Raw genomic sequence first — 22,678 nt, forward strand, 5'->3', positions numbered from 1 at the left:
GGGGTTCCCGACCGATGACGTATAGGTACGTAATTGCAGCATGTGCAGCACAGGAGCTATGACCGCATGATCGCCTCAGGGAGCTCAGCTTACGTGATAGCCAAGCCCCAACTCTCACAGCCAGGAACAGTGCCTGCTGTGCCCCTAGCTGTCTAACACCTTAAATGCCGCAATCGATTGCAACATTTAGGAGGCTGGGAGAGGGAGGTGACGTCCCCACAAAGTCATAGTGAGGGCGCGATCATCGTCAAGGCAACCCGAGGTGGTCATGATGACCTCCTGGTCTGCCAGCTATGGCAAGCCTGTTCCATGGAAGAGGCCTCTGTCAGTGTAACAATGACAGATATAAAGCATTGCATAGCTAGTGCATTTCAATGCATTATACCAGCGATCAGGGTGGTAAAAGTTAAAGTACCATAGAGGTAATAAGTAAAAAAGGAAAAAAAAAAGTTAAAAGTACCGGGGTTTCCATGTACAGGTACATCTCACTAAATTAGAATATCATCCAAAAGTTAATTTATTTCAGTTCTTCAATCCAAAAAATGAAACTCATATATTATATAGAGTCATTACAAACAGAGTGATCTACAGTATTTCAAGTGTTTACTTATGTTAATGTTGATGAATGAAGTGCTCTAAAATTTCCTGGTAGACGGCTGCGCTGACTTTGGTCTTGATAAAACACAGTGGACCTACACCAGCAGATGACATGGCTCCCCAAACCATCACTGATTGTGGAAACTTCACACTAGACCTCAAGCAGCTTGGATTGTGGCCTCTCCACTCTTCTTCCAGACTCTGGGACCTTGATTTCCAAATGAAAATTGGAACTCTGGGACCTTGTGGAGTATGTCAATGACTGCCCTCTGGACATCTGGACATCTGTCAAGTCAGCAGTCTTCCCCATGATTGTGGAGCCTACTGAAACAAACTAAGGGACCTTTTTAAATGCTTATGAAGCCTTTGCAGGTGTTTTTTGTTAATTATTTTAATTTGTTGAGATCATGACTTTTGTGTTTTCATTGGCTGTAAGCCATAATCATCAACCATAACCAACATTAACAGAAATAAATCCTTTAAATAGATCACTCTGTTTGTAATGATTCTATATAATATATGAGTTTCACTTTTTGTATTGAAGAGTTTGGACACACCTTCTCATTTAAAGATATTTCTGTATTTTCATGACTATAAAAATTGTACATTCACACTGAAGGCATCAAAACTATGAATTAACACATGTGGAATTATATACTTAACAAAAAAGTGTGAAACAACTTAAAATATGTCTTATATTCTAGGTTCTTCAAAGTAGCCACTTTTTGCTTTGATGACTGCTTTGCACACTCTTGGCATTCTCTTGATGAGCTTCAAGAGGTAGTCACCGGAAATGGTCTTCCAACAATCTTGAAGGAGTTCCCAGAGATGCTTAGCACTTGTTGGCCCTTTTGCCTTCACTTTGCGGTCCAGCTCACCCCAAACCATCTCGATTGGGTTTAGGTCTGGGGACTGTGGAGGCCAGGTCATCTGGCGTAGCACCCCATCACTCTCCTTCTTGGTCAAATAGCCCTTACACAGCCTGGAGGTGTGTTTGGGGTCATTGTCCTGTTGAAAAATAAATGATGGTCCAACTAAACGCAAACCGGATGGAATAGCATGCCGCTGCAAGATGCCGTGGTAGCCCTGCTGGTTCAGTATGCCTTCAATTTTGAATAAATCCCCAACAGTGTCACCAGCAAAGCACCCCCACACCATCACACCTCCTCCTCCATGCTTCACGGTGGGAACCAGGCATGTAGAGTCCATCCGTTCACCTTTTCTGCGTCGCACAAAGACACGGTGGTTGGAACCAAAGATCTCAAATTTGGACTCATCAGACCAAAGCACAGATTTCCACTGGTCTAATGTCCATTCCTTGTGTTCTTTAGCCCAAACAAGTCTCTTCTGCTTGTTGCTTGTCCTTAGCAGTGGTTTCCTAGGAGCTATTTTACCATGAAGGCCGGCTGCACAAAGTCTCCTCTTAACAGTTGTTGAAGAGATATGTCTGCTGCTAGAACTCTGTGTGGCATTGACCTGGTCTCTAATCTGAGCTGTTGTTAACCTGCGTTTTCTGAGGCTGGTGACTCGGATAAACTTATCCTCAGAAGCAGAGGTGACTCTTGGTCTTCCTTTCCTGCACTTGGGGACACTTTCAAAGTTTTTCCAATTTTTCGGACTGACAGACCTTCTTTTCTTAAAGTAATGATGGCCACTCGTTTTTCTTTACTTAGCTACTTTTTTCTTGCCATAATACAAATTCTAACAGTCAGTAGGACCATAAGCTGTGCATCCGCCAGACTTCTGCACAACCCCATTTATAAGGCAAGAAATCCCACTTATTAAACCTGAAAGGGGACACCTGTGAAGTGAAAACCATTTCCGGTGACTACCCCTTGAAGCTCATCAAGAGAATGCCAAGAGTGTGCAAAGCAGTCATCAAAGCAAAAGGTGGCTATTTTGAAGAACCTAGAATATAAGACATATTTTCAGTTGTTTCACACTTTTTTGTTAAGTATATAATTCCACATGTGTTAATTCATAGTTTTGATGCCTTTAGTGTGAATGTACAATTTTCATAGTCATGAAAATACAAAAAAATCTTTAAATGAGAAGGTGTGTCCAAACTTTTGGTCTGTACTGTATATGGTATTTATATGGAATTTATCCCTTCCTATGTGTTTACCTGGTCACCTTTAATGCATTTATTTTAGCACTCTAATTTATATATATCCATTGTGATTTAATTTATTTATATCTTTTGGGCTGCTACTACATGTATTCATTTGCACTATGCACTTTAACACATAGTCTGGATTTGCCATTTATATTCTTTCTTTCATTGATCTAGGCCCCACAACAAATGAATTATTGGGTATTTATTATACTATATATCCCTGAGTCTGTCTTTCTGTAATTACTATGCATACATATTTGTCCCTGTTTCCCCCCATCACAGCTGTTCCCTGCAGCTTGTTGGTACATTATTGAAAATTCCTACCTACTTGTTGGTACCATTAGTTGCCCTGACGACCACGCACGCTTCCGCTGCACGTCGGCTGTGCGCCCCGCGCCTCTCGGCATCTCACTGTGAGGACCTGTGTGATGGTCAGCTGACCGTCACGTGGTCGTCACATGATGCCGACGCCGTGGTTCGCCCCGCTCATCGTGACGCGGCAAGCGTCACACAGGTCCTCAGTGCTAACCTTTAACAGCTGCATGTGGCCCTTCCATAGTTCTGGTTTCCTATAAAGAGGCACCATATGTGTTCCATCTTATGCCCCCTGAAGAAGGCTGCGTCCGAAACGTGCGTAGGGGTGGATCCCCCCCTCCCCTCTGGTATGTTATGACTATGATTATACTCTATTAAGCCATCACTCTCTGAACCTTTTGCCACGTGGTTTATTTTAGTATTCAGGCACATCTCCTTATTTGTCTGGCCTGTTTTTGTAATAGCCCTGTCTACCTCCTATGATATTAATATCTCTTCTTATTGGCCTGGAGGTCAGTGTCTTAAAGAATTTATATCCTTACCTGTTGGCTCATACTCCTGCCATGGTTCATTGGCCTATTTCCCTATCATGGTTCACTATGTTTCCACTGTTGTGAGGGTTCTTGGTGGGGTCCTTTTGTTTATTGTACACATGGCACTTAGTGCCTGTAAGCTCCATGTATTTTAATGTATTATCCTTAATAAACATTTTGCATTTTTTCATAGTTTGGGTCCTATGTCGTATGTTCTTTTTCTCTTCTTTTCTGTAATTATGTTTTTTGATTTACATATGTATGTATATTTTTTATATAGATTTATTAAATGAATAATTTTAAAATGATCGTGTGGTTGTTCATTGTATATCTGAGTGAGTCTTGTACTTAAGATTAATGAATAACCTAGTATAATATACTATACCATTTCTAGTTAGTTGTGTTGTCCCTTATTATTTATCTAAAAGGCAAATGAGATATGTGAACCTTTCATTTTCAAAACAGTTACTTCTGTAAATCATATTAATTATACATAACGATAAGTGATTTTTGAGAAAAATACATATATATTTAATCTGTTTGAAAAGAAAATATTTTCCTTATTTCATAATCTTACCAAGATAAAAGAAAACCACATTGAGAGTGGCTACTTTGGATGGTGAAAGGAAGAGGTCATTAATAATGTAGGTGTTCCTGACTTTGCTAATGGAGTGACTAATGGTGTCAAATTGATTGAGTGTGTTCTTCATAGGACAACTGGATGATATTAATTATGGAAAACGAAAATTTACTACTATAAAGCACAGAGGATGCTGATGTAAGTAAATACAATTGGGATTGTATTACAGAGACATCAGTTTTTTTGCTAATGTTCTGCTTGTGAAGTCTATAGGACAAACGTCTTAATCATCTGATTAATCTGAGCATCATTTAAAATACGCTCACCTAGGAAATCTATAATCATCTTCGTAGTAAGGATTTTGAAAAGTACCACTCATGAGGTTATTGGTGTGGGAACCCCTGAAGACTTATGACAACTCTTAAAGAGAAGCTGTCATCAGAAAATGACATTGTTTAAATCAAGTTTTCGTAGTAAATGTACTGTAATTTTTTTTAATTCTTGAAAAAAAATTTCTTACCCAATCATAATATGGACTAAACATAAAAAAATAGAATTCTTTCCATTTTCACACCGACCAATGGGCCTTTTTTGACTCAAACTTTCTGTTTCAGGAAATAACACGTGTACATAGCCACAATGAACATAGTCCGACTATCTTTTGTATTGAATCATCTAATGAGCATGTGCACAAGTCATTGTGAAGGGAGGGGGAGCAGGGTCAGCGGTGACATCACCTACTGTGATTGGTGGATCCTGTTATTATCATCTATGTATACAGGTGTTACTTGTCATGCTGATCCTGCATCTGCTGATAAGGAGCCTGCTGAAATCTCTTCCTGGAAAAACAGAATTCTCAGTGGCCAGTGTAAAAATTGCAAGTTTACAATTTTTTTTTAATTCCGCTGTCCACCTCTGACAGTTGCATTTAAAGCAGACGAACTAGGGGTAGCACCATTCTACACGCCCAGCAACCTCACCTGCGACGCATTTGCAGGGTGCCAATGGGTTGCAATAACAGCCGTGGGTCTGTTGAAGTCATCTGTACCTGTCATTATGGTGTGCCTATGAAACCATCCTGTGACTGGGCTTCATAGGAAACTGCGATTTATATTATTCAATGAAATAGTGTGGTATTGCAGTATATAGTACAAGCTATCGGGCGACCACAGAATCAAGTCTCTAAGGTGATTGACAAATAAAGTGATGCCACAACTGTGGGTTCTTGGTGGCCACAAATCAGTGAAAAAATTCAATAAGAAGTTATCAATATGTTGTATTTACCCCAAAATGGTATGAATGAAGATGTCAGCTCGACCAACAAAAAACAAGCCTAAAGAATTAAATAACATTTCTAAATGTTGTTAAAGACTAAAAAATGAAAACGTTACAGATCTTGGAAAATGGCAACACAAGCACTTTTTTTTATATAAAAATTTCTATTTTTCTTTCCACCAAAAAAGAAAGTATACAAGTTTTGCTAACTCCATAATCATACTGACCTGAAGAATCACATTTACAAGTAATTTTTAGTAAACAATGAATACCATATAAACAAAAACCCCCAAAAATTGTGGAATTGACTTTTTGCATTTGCCAGTACATCGAATGATAAAATTAATGGTGCCATTCAAAACTACAACAAGTCCAGCAAAATATAAGCCCTCATACAGTACATCTATGTTGACAGAGAAATTAAAAAATAATGGCTCTTGGAAGAAAGGGAGGGAAAAAAACAAAAGCGCAAAAACAGAAAATCACTCAGTTGGGAAGGGGTTAAAAAGAACCTGACAGTTGATTCAACAGGGAATCAATGACTGGCTCCTGTATAGCAGCCATGAATGCTTTACTATAAAATGCTGCGGCATTTCAGATAAAACAAACCATTGAGAGCCGGGACAATGTGATTAGGATGAATAGCCCAAGAGGCAGATTGCCGGAGGCAGGGAGAGATCTGTCAGGCAAGGAGAGCGGGGAGGCGAGAAGCTACCAGGAATTATACATGGCCGCAATTACAGAGCCAGTCTCTAATTTATGCTACCCCTTGTTTACTTTAAGAAATAACATGCTTTCTTGACTTTGTTATAGATAATGTCTAATAAGTGCTCTCTTTCAATAGCTGTTTATTTTAATCTCGATAATAGTATGACGTTTTAAGTAAAAATGACTTGCAGGTTCTCTAATTTCAGAAGTATTTTTTATTTTCTAGACTCTAGATTGTGAGGCCCGATGGGGACAGTGGTGATAATTAATGTAAAGCACTGCAGAATATGTTAGCACTATATAAAAATAAAGATTATTTTATTATTACTATTTTAAAAATAAAATATTTACAGTGACCCATGATGGGTTAAATGTCCACATTCACAATTTATTCAGAGAGGTTTGTCTGGAATATCCATGAAGGGCATTAATAGCACTGTCCTTGGATACAAGGACATGCAAACATGCACATTCATAGAAAGAGGGGCATTAACAAGGGAACGCATTTAATGTTTAACTATCTAGAGACAAACGGGTGACCTTATATACTGCCACCAGGGAATGATAGGCGAGATTGTAAATAGCTTGAACTCCTGCACATCTACACTTCCCATTCTAGCAATTTCTTTCGCCTCAGTAAGCCATATGTATAGTTGAAACCAGAAGGTCACATACACTATATAAAAAGACACACATGCATGTTTTTCTCAATATCTGACATGAAATCAGAATAAACCTTTCCCGTTTTAGGTCAATTAGGATTATTATAAATTTTGATATTTGCCAAATGCCAGAATAATGAGAGAGAGAGAATGTTTTAAGGCATTTTTATTACTTACTGCAAAGAAGAAAAAAGGAAGATTATGTGGTAATACTGAAGCAACATCTCAAGACATCCAAATGGGTCTTTCAAATGGACAATGACCTGAAGCATACTGCCAAAATGGAAACAAAGTGGCTTAAGGATAACAAAGTCCATGTTTTGGAGTGGCCATCACAAAGCCCTGACCTCAATCCTATAGAAAATTTATTAGCAAAGCTGAAAAGGCAGGTACGAGCAAGGCGAAATACAAACCTGGATCAGTTACAGTAGTTTGGTCAGGAGGAATGGGCCCAAATTCTGACCAACTATTGTGAGAAGCTTGTGGAAGGATATCCCAAACGTTTGACCCAAGTCATTCAGTTTAAGAGCAATGGTACCAAATACTAATGAAATGTATGTAAACTTTAGATTTTGCAGTAAGTAATATAAATGCCTTAAAACATTCTCTCTCTCTCATTATTCTGGCATTTGGCAAATATTAAAAATTACAGTAATCCTAATTGACCTAAAACGGGAAAGGTTTATTCTGTTTTCATGTCAGAAAATCATGCTCATGTGTCTTTTTATATAGTGTATGTAAACTTTTGGTTTCAAATGTGCACACACATCGGTGTTTGAAATTTTATGAAGATTTCAGAATTTTCCATTTTTTCTGCCTAAATTTGACCTGAAACTACAGATTTTCACACAAGCCCTGATAGTGGATAAAGAGAACCAAATCAAACAAATGAGTCAAAAATGTTAGACTTAGTCGTTTTTTACATGATGAAAATGTCTGAGTGGCAAAAGTATGTGAACTTTTAGGATTACCAGAGAATCTAAACGTAAAATTGCAGTCTTGTGCTTTCAATCAATGGGATGATGTGATAACAAACAAGTGTAATTGAGGGACCAGTCAATGATTACTAGAAGCTATGTGAATATACAGCTGTGCTCAAAGTTTTCATACCCCAGCAGAATTTTTCCTTTCTTGGCCTTGTTTCAGAGAATATGAATGATAACAAAAAAACGTTTTCTCCACTCATGGTTATTGGTTGGATGAAGCCATTTATTGTCAAACTACTGTGTTTTCTCTTTTTAAATCTTAATGACAACCAAAAACATCCAAATGATCCTGATCAAAAGTTCACATACCCTGGTGATTTTGGACTGATAACATGCACAGAATTTGACACAAATGGGTTTGAATGGCTACTAAAGGTAACATCCTGACCTGTGACCTGTTTGCTTGTAATCAGTGTGTGCATAAAAACTGAGTGAGTTTCTGGGATCCAGACAGTCTCTTGCATTTTTCATCCAGACAAAGGGAAAAAGTTAGTTGAACAGTATAACACAGGAAAGGGATACAAAAAAATCTAAGGAATTGATAATGCCAGTCAGCAGCGTTCAAACTGTGATTAACAAATGGAAAATCAGGGGCTCTGTAAAAACCAAACCACGGTCAGGTAGACCAACAAAAATTTCGGCCACAACTGCAAGGAAAATTGTTTGGGATGCAAAGAAAAACACACAAATAACATCAGCTGAAATTCAGGACTCTCTGAAAACTAGCGGTGTGACTGGTTCAAGATGCACAATAAGGAGGCACTTGAAGAAAATGGGCTGCATGGTCGAGTCGCCAGAAGGAAGCCATTACTGTGCAAATGTCACAAAGTATCTTGCCTACAATACGCCAAACAGCACAGAGACAAGCCTCAAAACTTCTGGAACAAGGTAATTTGGAGTGATGAGACCAAAATTGAACTTTTTGGACACAACCATAGACATTACATTTGGAGAGAGGTCAACAAGGCCTATGATGAAAGGAACACCATTCCTACTGTAAAGCACGGAGGTGGATCGCTGATGTTTTTGAGGATGTGTGAGCTGCAAAGGCACAGGAAACTTGGTAAAAGTTGAGGGAAAGATGAATGCAGCACGTTATCAGCAAATACTGGAAGCAAATGTACACTCATCAGCCCGGAAGTTGCGCATGGGACGTACTTGGACGTTCCAACATGACAACGATCCTAAACACAAGGCCAAGTCGACTGGTCATTGACTACAGCAGAACAAAGTGAAGGTTCTGGAGAGGTCATCTCAATCTCTTGACCTCAATATCATTGAGCCACTCTGGGGAGATCTCAAGAACGTAGTTCATGCTAGACAGCCCAGGAATTTAAAGGAACTGGAGGCTTTTTGCCAAGAAGAATGGGCAGCTTTACCATCTGAGAAAATAAAGAACCTCATCCACAACTTCCACAAAAGACTTCAAGCTGTCATTGATGTTAGAGGGGGCAATACACGGTATTAAGAACTGGGGTGAACTTTTGATCAGGGTCATTTGGATGTTTTTGGTTGTCATTAAGATTTAAAAAGAGAAAACACAGTAGTTTGATAATAAATGGCTTCACCCAACCAATAACCATGAGTGGAGAAAAAGTTTTTTTGTTATCATTCATATTCTCTGAAACAAGGCCAAGAAATGAAAAATTCTGCCGGGGTATGTAAACTTTTGAGCACAACTGTGTGTATATATATATATATATATATATATATATATATATATATATATACAGTACAGACCAAAAGTTTGGACACACCTTCACCTTTAAAGATTTTTCTGTATTTTCATGACTATGAAAATTGTACATTCACACTGAAGGCATCAAAACTATGAATTAACACATGTGGAATTATATACTTAACAAAAAAGTGTGAAACAACTGAAAATATGTCTTATATTCTAGGTTCTTCAAAGTAGCCACCTTTTGCTTTGATGACTGCTTTGCACACTCTTGGCATTCCATTGATGAGCTTCAAGAGGTAGTCACCGGAAATGGTCTTCCAACAATCTTGAAGGAGTTCCCAGAGATGCTTAGCACTTGTTGATCCTTTTGCCTTCACTCTGCGGTCCAGCTCACCCCAAACCATCTCGATTGGGTTCAGGTCTGGTGACTGTGGAGGCCAGTTCATCTGGCGTAGCACCCCATCACTCCCCTTCTTGGTCAAATAGCCCTTACACAGCCTGGAGGTGTGTTTGGGATCATTGTCCTGTTGAAAAATAAATGATGGTCCAACTAATCACAAACCGGATGGAATAGCATGCCGCTGCAAGATGCTGTGGTAGCCATGCTGGTTCAGTATGCCTTCAATTTTGAATAAATCCCCAACAGTGTCACCAGCAAAGCACCCCCATACCATCACACCTCCTCCTCCATGCTTCACGGTGGGAACCAGGCATGTAGAGTCCATTTATTATTAATATTATTTATTATTATAGCGCCATTTATTCCATGGCGCTTTACATGTGAAAAAGGGGTATAATACAAGAACAATTACAATAATCTTGAACACAATGTGACAGCGACTGGTACAGGAGGAGCGAGGACCCTGCCCACGAGGGCTCACAATCTACGAGGGATGGGTGAGGATACAGTAGGTGAGGGTAGAGCTGGTCGTGCAGCGGTATGGTGGAGCGGTGGTTACTGCAGGTTGTAGATTTGTCGGAAGAGGTGGGTCTTCAGGTTCCTTTTGAAGGTTTCCACGGTAGGCGAGAGTCTGATACATTGGGGTAGAGAGTTCCAGAGTAGGGCGGAAGCACGGGAGAAATCTTGTATACGGTTGTGGGAGGAGAAGATAAGAGGGGAGTAGAGCAGGAGATCTTGTGAGGATCGGAGGTTGCGTGCAGGTATGTAACGGGAGACTAGGTCGGAGATATATGGAGGAGACAGGTTGTGAATGGCTTTGTATGTCATGGTTAGGGTTTTGAACTGGAGTCTCTGAGCAATGGGTAGCCAGTGAAGAGATTGACAGAGAGGAGAGGCCGGGGAATAGCGGGGGGACAGGTTGATTAGTCGAGCAGCAGAGTTTAGGATCGATTGGAGGGGTGCCAGAGTGCTAGAGGGGAGGCCACAGAGCAGGAGGTTGCAGTAGTCAAGGCGGGAGATGATGAGAGCGTGCACTAGTGTTTTTGCAGATTCATGCAAAAAGTCCATCCGTTCACCTTTTCTGCATCGCACAAAGATACGGTGGTTGGAACCAAAGATCTCAAATTTGGACTCATCAGACCAAAGCACAGATTTCCACTGGTCTAATGTCCAATCCTTGTGTTCTTTAGCCCAAACAAGTCTCTTCTGCTTGTTGCCTGTCCTTAGCAGTGGTTTCCTAGCAGCTATTTTACCATGAAGGCCTGCTGCACAAAGTCTCCTCTTAACAGTTGTTGAAGAGATGTGTCTGCTGCTAGAACTCTGTGTGGCATTGAACCTGGTCTCTAATCTGAGCTGCTGTTAACCTGCGATTTCTGAGGCTGGTGACTCGGATAAACTTATCCTCAGAAGCAGAGGTGACTCTTGGTCTTCCTTTCCTGGGGCGCTCCTCATTTGAGCCAGTTTCTTTGTAGCGCTTGATGGTTTTTGCAACTGCACTTGGGGACACTTTCAAAGTTTTCCCAATTTTTCGCACTGACTGACTTTCATTTCGTAAAGTAATGATGGCCATTCGTTTTTCTTTACTTAGAATTTGTATTATGGCAAGAAAAAAGCAGCTAACAGTCTATTCAGTAGGACTATCAGCTGTGTTTCCACCAGACTTCTGCACAACACAACTGATGGTCCCAACCCCATTTATAAGTTAAGAAATGCCACTTATTAAACCTGACAGGGCACACCTGTGAAGTGAAAACCATTTCCGGTGACTACCTCTTGAAGCTCATCAAGAGAATGCCAAGAGTGTGCAAAGCAGTCATCAAAGCAAAAGGTGGCTACTTTGAAGAACCTAGAATATAAGACATATTTTCAGTTGTTTCACACTTTTTTGTTAAGTATATAATTCCACATGTGTTAATTCATAGTTTTGACGCCTTCAGTGTAAATGTACAATTTTCATAGTCATGAAAATACAGAAAAATCTTTAAATGAGAAGGTGTGTCCAAACTTTTGGTTTATACTGTATATATACATATAAATATATATATATATATATATATATATATTCTGACAAAGTCACTGGCAGAATGCTGGAGGGGAGATATGTTTCACTGAGGCTGTTATCTTCAGTGATGTGAAACATGGAAGTTTTCTCCTGCATGGTAGGTGCATAGGTGCAGAGAGGGTTAAAGGTTATTTAAAAGGGCATGTTTTATAGATGCATGACTAAAGTGTGGGCGGGAGGCCATTCACCATATTTCCACCCCAGGGAGTGGTTTGGGGCTTTAAATAGCCAGTCTTGGGGCTCAAGTGTTGTTCAGTATCTGGAGAGACTTGCTCCAGTGAGGAGCTTGCGTGTGTTGGGCTAAATCTGAACCGTGTGTGGTTAACCCTGATTGGCCGGACCCCGGCCGATATACGGACTGTGCTGTTTCTACTTTTGTTTAGCAATTATGCCGAATGGGCTGTATTTACTTTATGGACTTCAGGGTGGTTTATGACATGTCTTAATAAACCAACTTGAAATTTAAAGTATCAGTGTTCCATGGCTACCTCCGAGTGCAGCAGAGTGAGCAACTCTACCACAATATATATATGTATATATATATATACACACATGAACACACACACACATACATACATACAGTATCGTGCCAACAAGAAGCGTATTAGTGTGATGTCAAAACAAGTATATACCAGTTTTAAAGGAGTTTGTGATTGTAGATACAAATGTATCACTAATTTATACTTCTAAAATTAAGTGAACTGGTGAGGAATAATATTTACATGGCATGATATTTATTTGATCCTAAAGCAAAGAACTTTATACCTTTTGAATTTCAGCTTTCAGGTTGCAGGGATTGCTTTGGAGACTGAAAAGAGATTTTTTGTATCGTTCGACAACCCTCCTTTTCAGATTATCATGAAGAGCAGGGGGAAGCTGTAGAAATCACATGAAAGTGTTAAAAATGCTTGAGACTATTGCAGGATATGTGACCACATGTAAAAAAATCACCAGATCCAAGTTACATACTCGCGTTACTTATTTACTCGCCTTGCCCTAGTGCCTTTTGGGTCCGCTGTCAGATACTACTGCAAGCAGCACTGACAGCAGGGGGGAAGATGGCGATGACATGACTACTGACTGGCATGTGCACCACCAACTTTGTCATCTGAATAGAAGAATGATATCTCCTACTGGATGCTGTGCACATCACCTAGGGAATGCATTTTACTGTGTATATACATAATGACCAGCACCCATAATGCCCAGTCAGGCTCCTCCAATGACAGTTTAGTAGCCAAGGCCAGGACAAGGCGCCTATGTAAATCCGTGTGTCCCATCCAGTGGCAGGTATTGCCTTGTATTACTGCTTCTGCTATGATTACACCTGATTAATATGATTCCTGACCTGGCTCTTGTAAAACCACTTTCTTACTGTTTAACCACTTGGATTACTTTATGTGGACTTAACCCTGGACTGTGGAGACTTTCTGTAGCCTGAATGATATTTCAGACTTGTTCCCGATGATCTTCTTGACATAGCCCATGCCATCTGATTCTTCCATTGTTTTCTTCCCCTCTGGTTTTGACCTGGTTAATTCACCATTTTATTGCTTCATTGGCCATCAGCTGCTCACAACAACTCAGAGGGCCTCTGTAGAGAAGCCAAATCCCTGTACAGGGAAAAAATGGGTGAAAACTAAAGCGTTCTCTGTGTCCCGTGGATTAGCCGGTGTGAAGACTATCCGTTGAAGCCCTATTATCAGTTACCAAATTACTTGTACAGTTCTGAACAATTAGTAGAATATTGACTTTTTCATCTTATGGGAAATTGGCAATTAAATTCAAAGAATACAAAAATTACATAGAACAGCATTCTGTCAGTCTAACATTCACAAGACAGGCATAATATTGGGTAATGGATTAACGAACACCCTTTAAATGTAAAAAAATGATACTTCCATGGTCATAACCTTCAAGGAAGTCCTCGAAAGGAATTTGCTTACATTTCCAATGTTGGTTCTTTATTATTTGATGCTCCTTGAGGCTCATACAAAATTGATATAACTTTTATTTTTGGATTTGAACCTTAAATATTCAGTATGATAAAGCAATCATATATTAAAACAGAATGACAGGCTACTGTAGACAGATACTGAACCTTTGGAGACCACTAGGTCCCAGATTAAAATAATTACTGAACCATGAGTGTAATAATTGAGAGAAGTTCAAATTTTGAAATGAAATAGCAAAATGTAGTATTTTACAGAGGCATAAATCAATCACTGAAATCTTTACCTGTGTAATGAAGATAATTTTGTGCAGTTGGATTAGTATCTGCTGAATTGGATCACTGATCTGTCGCACTTTTCTCTGGGACACTGAAATACCTGCAGATGCTGTTGTGTAGAAAACAAGTTACAACACAGAAGAAAATGAAAAACAACCTTTTTGCATTTCAACATTTTCCATTATATTTATATAACAGATTAATTTTCTACTTTCTGTGCAATATGAACCACATACCTCACTGTCGGGCAGACTACAAACATAATTTTCCACCATCCACTGACATGTGGTCATTTGTAATGATTGCTCAAAAATATTTGTTTGGTAACATTTTTTCACAGATCTAGACAGTTTTAGTAGGATTTATAGAAAACAATGAAGTGTGTATCTACAACTCTACCATATACAGTACAGACCAAAAGTTTGGACACAGCTTCTCATTTAAAGATTTTTCTGTATTTTCATGACACCGAAGGCATCAAAACTATGAATTAACACATGTTGAATTATATACTTAACAAAAAAGTGTGAAACAACTGAAAATATGTCTGATATTTGAGGTTCTTCAAAGTAGCCACCTTTTGCTTTGATGACTGCTTTGCACATTCTTGGCATTCTCTTGATGAGCTTCAAGAGGTAGTCACCGGAAATGGTCTTCCAACAATCTTGAAGGAGTTCCCAGAAATGCTTAGCACTTGTTGGCCCTTTTGCCTTCACTCTGCGGTCCAGCTCACCCCAAACCATCTCGATTGGGTTCATGTCTGGTGACTGTGGAGGCCAGGTCATCTGGCGTAGCACCCCATCACTCTCCTTCTTGGTCAAATAGCCCTTACACAGCCTGGAGGTGTGTTTGGGGTCATTGTCCTGTTGAAAAATAAATGATGGTCCAACTAAACGCAAACCGGATGGAATAGCATGCCGCTGCAAGATGCCGTGGTAGCCATGCTGGTTCAGTATGCCTTCAATTTTGAATAAATCCCCAACAGTGTCACCAGCAAAGCACCCCACACCATCACACCTCCTCCTCCATGCTTCACGGTGGGAACCAGGCATGTAGAGTCCATCCGTTCACCTTTTCTGCGTCGCACAAAGACACGGTGGTTGGAATCAATGATCTCAAATTTGGACTCATCAGACCAAAGCACAGATTTCCACTGGTCTAATGTCCAATCCTTGTGTTCTTTAGCCCAAACAAGTCTCTTCTTCCTGTCCTTAGCATGGTTTCCTAGCAGCTATTTTATCATGAAGGCCTGCTGCACAAAGTCTCCTTTTAACAGTTGTTGTAGAGATGTGTCTGCTGCTAGAACTCTGTGTGGCATTGACCTGGTCTCTAATCTGAGCTGCTGTTAACCTGTGATTTCTGAGGCTGGTGACTCGAATAAACTTATCCTCAGAAGCACAGGTGACTCTTGGCCTTCATTTCCTGGGGCGCTCCTCATGTGAGCCAGTTTCTTTATAGCGCTTGATGGTTTTTGCAACTGCACTTGGGGACACTTTCAAAGTTTGCCCAATTTTTCAGACTTACTGACCTTCATTTCTTAAAGTAATGATGGCCACTCGTTTTTCTTTACTTAGCTGCTTTTTTCTTGCCATAATACAAATTCTAATAGTCTATTCAGTAGGACTATCAGCTGTGTATCCATCTGACTTCTGCACAACACAACTGATGGTCCCAACCCCATTTATAAGGCAAGAAATCCCACTTATTAAACCTGACAGGGCACACCTGTGAAGTGAAAACCATTTCCGGTGACGACCTCTTGAAGCTCATCAAGAGCATGCCAAGAGTGTGCAAAGCAGTCATCAAAGCAAAAGGTGGCTACTTTGAAGAACCTAGAATATAACACATATTTTCAGTTGTTTCACACTTTTTTGTTAAGTATATAATTCCACATGTGTTAATTCATAGTTTTGATGCCTTCAGTGTGAATGTACAATTTTCAAAGTCATGAAAATACAGAAAAATCTTTAAATGAGAAGGTGTGTCCAAACTTTTGGTCTGTACTGTATTAAATATTAGAGATAACCAAAAAGATTAACACTACACTGATCCAGCATCCACTTCAATATTCAATGTCAACCGGAGAGCCAGAGTCGGGCAGTGCAAACTTCTTTGACTGACAAGTGTCGCAGAATCACGGTAGTGGGGATATTTTTGCTCAACTTCTATTATTAATGATGGGTTATATGAATAAACACGAATTTGGGTTCTCATCCTTACTATAAATTATTAGAGATAAGCAAAAAGATTAACACTATCCTGGTCCACTTTAGTAATCTGTGGCAGCCGGACCAGCATCATAGGCATCTCTTGTGATTAATAGGCACTGGTGTCACGATGTGTGATCATCTCTATTAGCTCATCTCTATTAATTACAGTGGGTGAAATAAGCATTGAACACATCACCAATTGTCTAAGTTAATATATTTCTAATGGTGTTATTGACATGAAATTCTCACCAGATTTCGGTAACAACCAATCCAATCCACACAGGCAAATAAATCAACCATATATGTCCATAAATTATGTTATGTGTAAAAATGAGAAATGACACAGGGACAAAGTATTGAACACGCTTAATGAAATTTATTTAATACTTCATACAAAAGCCTTTGTTGGTGATGACAGCTTCAAGATGCCTCCTGTATGGAGAAACTAGTCGCATGCATTGCTCAGGTGTGATTTTGTCTTATTCTTCCACACAAACACTCTTCACATCTTGAAGGCTCTGTGGGCTCCTTCCATGAACTCTGACTTTTAGTTCCTTACACAAATTTTCTATTTGATTTAGGTCAGGTGATTGGCTGGATCATTCTAGCAGATTTATTTTCTTTCTCTGAAACCAATTGAGAGTTTCATTAGCTGTGTGTGGGATCAATGTATTGCTAAAATGTCTACTTTCATTTCATCTTCATCATCCTGGTAGATGATGGCAGATTTTTATCAAGAATGTCTTGGTACATTTGCCCATTTATAATTCCTTCAATTATAAAAAATTTGCCAGTGCTATACACTAAAAAACAGCCCCACACCATGATGTTCCCATCTCCAAACTTCAAAGTTGGTATGGTGTTTTGGGGGGTGATATGAAGTGTCTTTTGGCCTCCAAACATAGTGTGTATTATGGCATCCAAAAAGTTCAGATTTGGAATCATCTGATGAGACTATATTCTCCCAGTATTTGATTGGCTTGTCTAAATGTTGTTGAGGAAACTTTAAACGCGCTTGAACATACTTTTTGTTCAGCAACGGAGTCTTGCGTGGTGAGTGTGCATACAGGCCATAGAGTTTGAGTGCATTACTTATTGTTTTCTTTGAAACAATTGTACCTTCCGATGTCTTTCTGCATCTCTCCACAGGTGGTCTTTGACTTTTGGACAACTCTTCTGAAAATTACTTTCACTCCTCTGTCTGAAGTCGTGTAAGGAGCACCTGGTTGTGGCCAGTTTATGGTGAAATTATGTTCTTTCCACTTCCGGATTATGGCCCCAACAGTGCTCACTGGAACCTTCAGTTGTTTAGTAATTCTTCGGTAACCAATGCCATCAGTATGTTTTGCAACAATAAGGTTGTGAAGGTCTTGAGACACCTCACTGGTTTTGCCCATTTTGAGATGTTTCCTGTGTGGCACCTTGGTAATGAGACACCTTTTTATAGGCCATCAGTTGAAACAGCTGATATTATTTTTTACTACGTAGCAAGATTGCTTTCTAATTATTGATAGATTTCAGCTGGTGTCATAACTTTCCATGGCTTTTTGCACCTCTCTTTCTTCATGTGTTCAATACTTTATGTCTGTGTCATTTTTCATTATTATACATAATTTATGGACATCTATAGTTTGATATCTTTGCCTGTGTGGATTGGATGGGTTGTTACCGAAATCTGGTGAGAATTTCATGTCAAAAGCACCTTTAGAAACATATTTACTTAGAAAATTGGTGATGAGTTCAATACTTATTTTACCTGCTGTATGTATGAAGGTTATAACAAGTAAACAGTATATTGGTTTGTTACACCTTTATCAAATATTACTAAATATTGTTAAAGCATACCTTTCATACTTTTTTAATAACCCAATAGTGCATGCAAAAATAATGTAGAATTGTCTATTACCATTGAGAAACTCTACACTAACTGAGAAACCAAGACTAAGGCATAAAAGTAGTTACAGTTTCAAAGAGGGACCAAATGAATCAGTGCAGAGAGAATTAGTGAAGGCTTTCGTCACATATTTGATTCTCCTGCTGATCTTTTATGAAGTATTATGTTGTCCAACACGGACACTTGATTGACAGCCACATTGCTGAATCTTTTCAATGCAAAACCTTAGTAATAATGTCCAAAACACTTTGTACCTTCTCATAAAAAAGGAGATGACTGATCACAGAATTTAAACTATACGAACATGAGGAGAAAATTAAACTTTGCTGGTTAATTAGAAGCAGGTATAGAATTTTGGATTGAGAGTTCAGTGTATTTCTGTGAGAGTCGGAGAATCTCAGAGCCACTAGTGCCCATTCTTTCTGAATGTGAGCTCTGGAGCAATTCACAATTAGAGATGGAGATTGCAGAGAGTTAAAGCTCTTGAAAATGCATTATAAAAGAGAGATTGTGGTCACAAATAGTGTTCTTATTAAATTGCATAAACATGACAGCCTACTGCCAGGCAAAAACAGAACCTGTACCCAACATACACTTATTTGGTGGCACGAACTCAAATGGATCATAACTAGTAAGCCTTAACATTCCAGTTAAAAGGGGTTACACAGCCAAGGCAAAGTTATTTTTAAAACAGCTTAGAAAGTTTTAAAATAAAAGACAAGCCATATTTTCCCCTCTAATATACTGCTAATCTGGTTCCAAAAACATGTGACTGCTATAGCCAATCAATGATGTAGTAAGTCACTGCTGTGGTCAGTTATTGACTATTGCAGTCAACATTTTTGAGTCAGAAACATCATAGGAAAAGCAGTAGGAGAGACCATCAGGGAAAACAGGAAGAATGAGAACCAGAGTGGTAGGGGATCGGTAAAATGAGTATGGCTCCTATTGTTGCTTTACAATTACAACATTCTAATCTGTTTAAAAATAAAAATGTTCTCATTTCCTTTTTTTCAGTATAATTTGGTCCTTTTATTTTCAGAGTCACTTTTATAATTCTGCTAGTTGCCCTTGCAATAGAGTAGAGAATGGCTTCACTATTATTCAGTGCAGGTCAGATCACCAAAACACCATTATGGCTACTTGTACACCTTTACAAATACACATATACATACTGTATGTTTATCATGCAAAGTGATGGTCAACAACATGCATCATGCGATCCTTTTTTTTTTCTTTTTATACAAATTGTATTACTGAAAGTTGTATCAAAAATTAAACAGCCAAAATCAATCAATAAGCTAACTTCTGAATTGCTTGGCTAAGTTACTACATACAGTCATGGTTGAAAGTGTTGGCTCCCTTAAAATTGTTACAGAAAATGAAGTATTCCTCCAGAAAAGTATTGAAATTACACATGTTTACTTCCTTTGTGTGTATTGGAACAACACAAAAAAAAACTGAGAAAAAAAACAGGAAAAAAGGCAAATCAGACATAATTTCACACAAAACCCCAAAATGGGCCGGACAAAATAGTTGGCACCCTCAACTTAACACTTGGTTGCACACCTTTTAGAATAAATAACTGCAATCAATCACTTTCTTTAACCATCAACAAGCTTCTTACACCTCTCAACTGGAATTTTGGACCACTTTTTTTTTTTTGCAAACTGCTTCAGGTCTCTAATATTTGAAGGGTGCCTTCTCCCAACAGCAATTTTAAGATATCTCCACGTGTGCTCAGTGGATTTAGATTCTGACTCACTGCTGGCCACTTCAGAACTCTCCAGCGCTTTGTTTCCATCCATTTCTGGGTGCTTCTTGAAGTATGTTTTGGGGTCATTGTCCTGCTGGAAGACCCATGACTTAGTATGCAAACCCAGCTTTCTGACACTGGGCACTACATTGCAAGCCAAAATCCTTTGGTAATATTCAGATTTCATGATGTCTTGCACACAGTCAAGGCACCCAATGCCAGAGAGAGCAAAGCAACCCCAAAACATCTTTGAACCTCCACCATATTTGACTGTAGGTACTGTGTTTTTTTCTTTGTAGGCCTCATTCTGTTTTCGGTAAACAGTAGAATGATTTGCTTTACCAAAAAGCTCTAGCTTAGTCTCATTTTGGCAAACTGCAGTCTAGCTTTTTTAATGTCTTTGTGTCAGCAGTGGGATCCTCCTGGGTCTCCTGCTATAGCATTGCATTTCATTCAAATGTTGGCGGATAGTTCGCACTGACACTGATGCACCCTGAGCCTGCAGGACAGATCGAATTTCTTTGGAACCTGATTGGGGCTGCTTATCCGGCTATCCTGTGTTGCAACCTTTCATCAATTATTCTCTGCCATCAACGTCAAGGGAGATTACCTACAGTGCAATAGGTTGTAAACTTCTTGATTATGTTGCGCACCATGGACAAAGGAACATCAAGATCTCTGGAGAGGGACTTGAAACTTTGAGATTGTTGATATTGTTCAACAATTTTGGTTCTCAAGTCCTCAGACAGTTCTCTCCTCTTTCTGTTCTCCATGCTTAGTGTGGCACACACAATGCAAAGATTGAGTCAACTCCTCCACTTTTTATCTGGTTTCAGGTGTGATTTTACATTGTCCACACCTGTTCCTTGCCATTGGTAAGTTTGAATGAGCATCACATGCTTGAAACAAAGTTGTTTTTGTCCGGCCCATTCTGGGGGTTGTGTGTGAAATTATGTCCAATTTGCCTTTTTTATAATTTTTTGTGCTGTTCCAATGCACACAAAGGAAATAAACATGTATAACAAACATGTGGAAATGCAATAATTTTCTGGGAGAAATACTTCATTTTCTTGAACAATTTCGAGGGTGCCAACACTTTTGGCCATAACTGCATTTAGTAAAAATGTTAGACAATTACATGACTGTATGTCATGAGAGAACTCCTTTTTGGATTGAAGCTGATCACTGATGCTATTACACGAGTCTCTATAACCCACACCTTACATACAGTTGTGCTCAAAAGTTTACATATCCCGGCAAAATTTTTGCTTTCTTGGCCTTGTTTCAGAGAATATGAATGATAACAAAAAAACTTTTTCTCCACTCATGGTTATTGGTTGGGTGAAGCCATTTATTGCCAAACTACTGTGTTTTCTCTTTTTAAATCTTAATGACAACCAAAAACATCCAAATGACCCTGATCAAAAGTTCACCCCAGTTCTTAATACCGTGTATTGCCCCCTCTAACATCAATGACAGCTTGAATTCTTTTGTGGAAGTTGTGGATGAGGTTCTTTATTTTCTCAGATGGAAAAGCTGCCCTTTTTTCTTGGCAAAAAGCCTCCAGTTCCTGTAAATTCCTGGGCTGTCTAGCATGAACTGCGCGCTTGAGATCTCCCCAGAGTGGCTCAATGATATTTAGGTCAGGAGAATGAGATGGCAGCTCCAGAACCTTATTGTTATTCTGCTGCAGCCAATGACAGGTCAACTTGGCCTTGTGTTTTAGATTGTTGTCATGTTGGAATGTCCAAGTACGTCCCATGCGCAGCTTCGGGGCTGATGAGTGCAAATTGGCTTCCAGTATTTGCTGATAACGTGCTGCATTCATCTCTCCTTCAACTTTTACCAAGTGTCCTGTGCCTTTGTAGCTCACACATCCCCAAAACATCAGCGATCCACCTCCATACTTTACAGTAGGAATCGTGTTCCTTTCATCATAGGCCTTGTTGACCTCTCTAAAAATGTAACGTTTATGGTTGTGGCCAAAAAGTCCAATTTTGGTCTCATCACTCCAAATTACCTTGTTCCAGAAGTTTTGAGGCTTGTCTCTGAGCTGTTTGGCGTATTGTAGGTGAGATACTTTGTGTCATTTGCACAGTAATGGCTTTCTTCTGGCGACTCGACCATGCAGCCCATTTTTCTTCAAGTGCCTCCTTATTGTGCATCATGAAACAGCCACATCGCTAGTTTTCAGAGAGTCCTGAATTTCAGCTGATGTTATTTGTGGGTTTTTCTTTGCATCCCGAACAATTTTCCTAGCAATTGTGGCCGAAATTTTTGTTGGTCTACCTGACTGTGGTTTGGTTTTTACAGAGCCCCTGATTTTCCATTTGTTAATCACAGTTTGAACACGGCTGACTGGCATTATCAATTCCTTGGATATCTTTTTGTATCCCTTTCCTGTGTTATACAGTTCCACTACCTTTTCCCGTAGATCTGTTGACAATTCTTTTGCTTTCCCCATGACTCACAATCCAGAAACACACTCAGCTTTTATGCATACACACTGATTACAAGTAAACAGGTCACAGGCAAGGATGTTACTTTTAGTAGCCATTCAAACCCATTTGTATCAAATTCTGAGCATGTTATCAGTCCAAAATCACCAGGGTATGTGAACTTTTGATCAGGGTCATTTGGATGTTTTTGGTTGTCATTAAGATTTAAAAA

At 39.3% G+C, this 22,678-nt stretch overlaps 1 protein-coding gene across 4 annotated transcripts in view; it reads right to left on the reverse strand.

The window, feature by feature from the left end:
• The window catches only part of NEK10 (NIMA related kinase 10), a 554,523-nt gene that overhangs the window by 136,584 nt on the left and 395,261 nt on the right, over positions 1-22,678 (reverse strand). For all 4 annotated transcript variants that reach the window (XM_073678014.1, XM_073678012.1, XM_073678015.1 and 1 more), the window contains 2 exons: positions 14,157-14,257; positions 12,684-12,794 (listed from right to left, as the gene is read on the reverse strand). In XM_073678014.1, coding sequence (XP_073534115.1) covers positions 12,684-12,794; positions 14,157-14,257 — 212 coding nt within the window. The remainder of the gene's footprint in view (positions 1-12,683; positions 12,795-14,156; positions 14,258-22,678) is intronic.

The sequence above is a fragment of the Phyllobates terribilis genome, unplaced genomic scaffold, assembly GCF_046119375.1.
Source record: "Phyllobates terribilis strain yellow unplaced genomic scaffold, ASM4611937v1 Scaffold_4__5_contigs__length_816908805, whole genome shotgun sequence".
Taxonomy (NCBI): Eukaryota; Metazoa; Chordata; class Amphibia; order Anura; family Dendrobatidae; genus Phyllobates; species Phyllobates terribilis.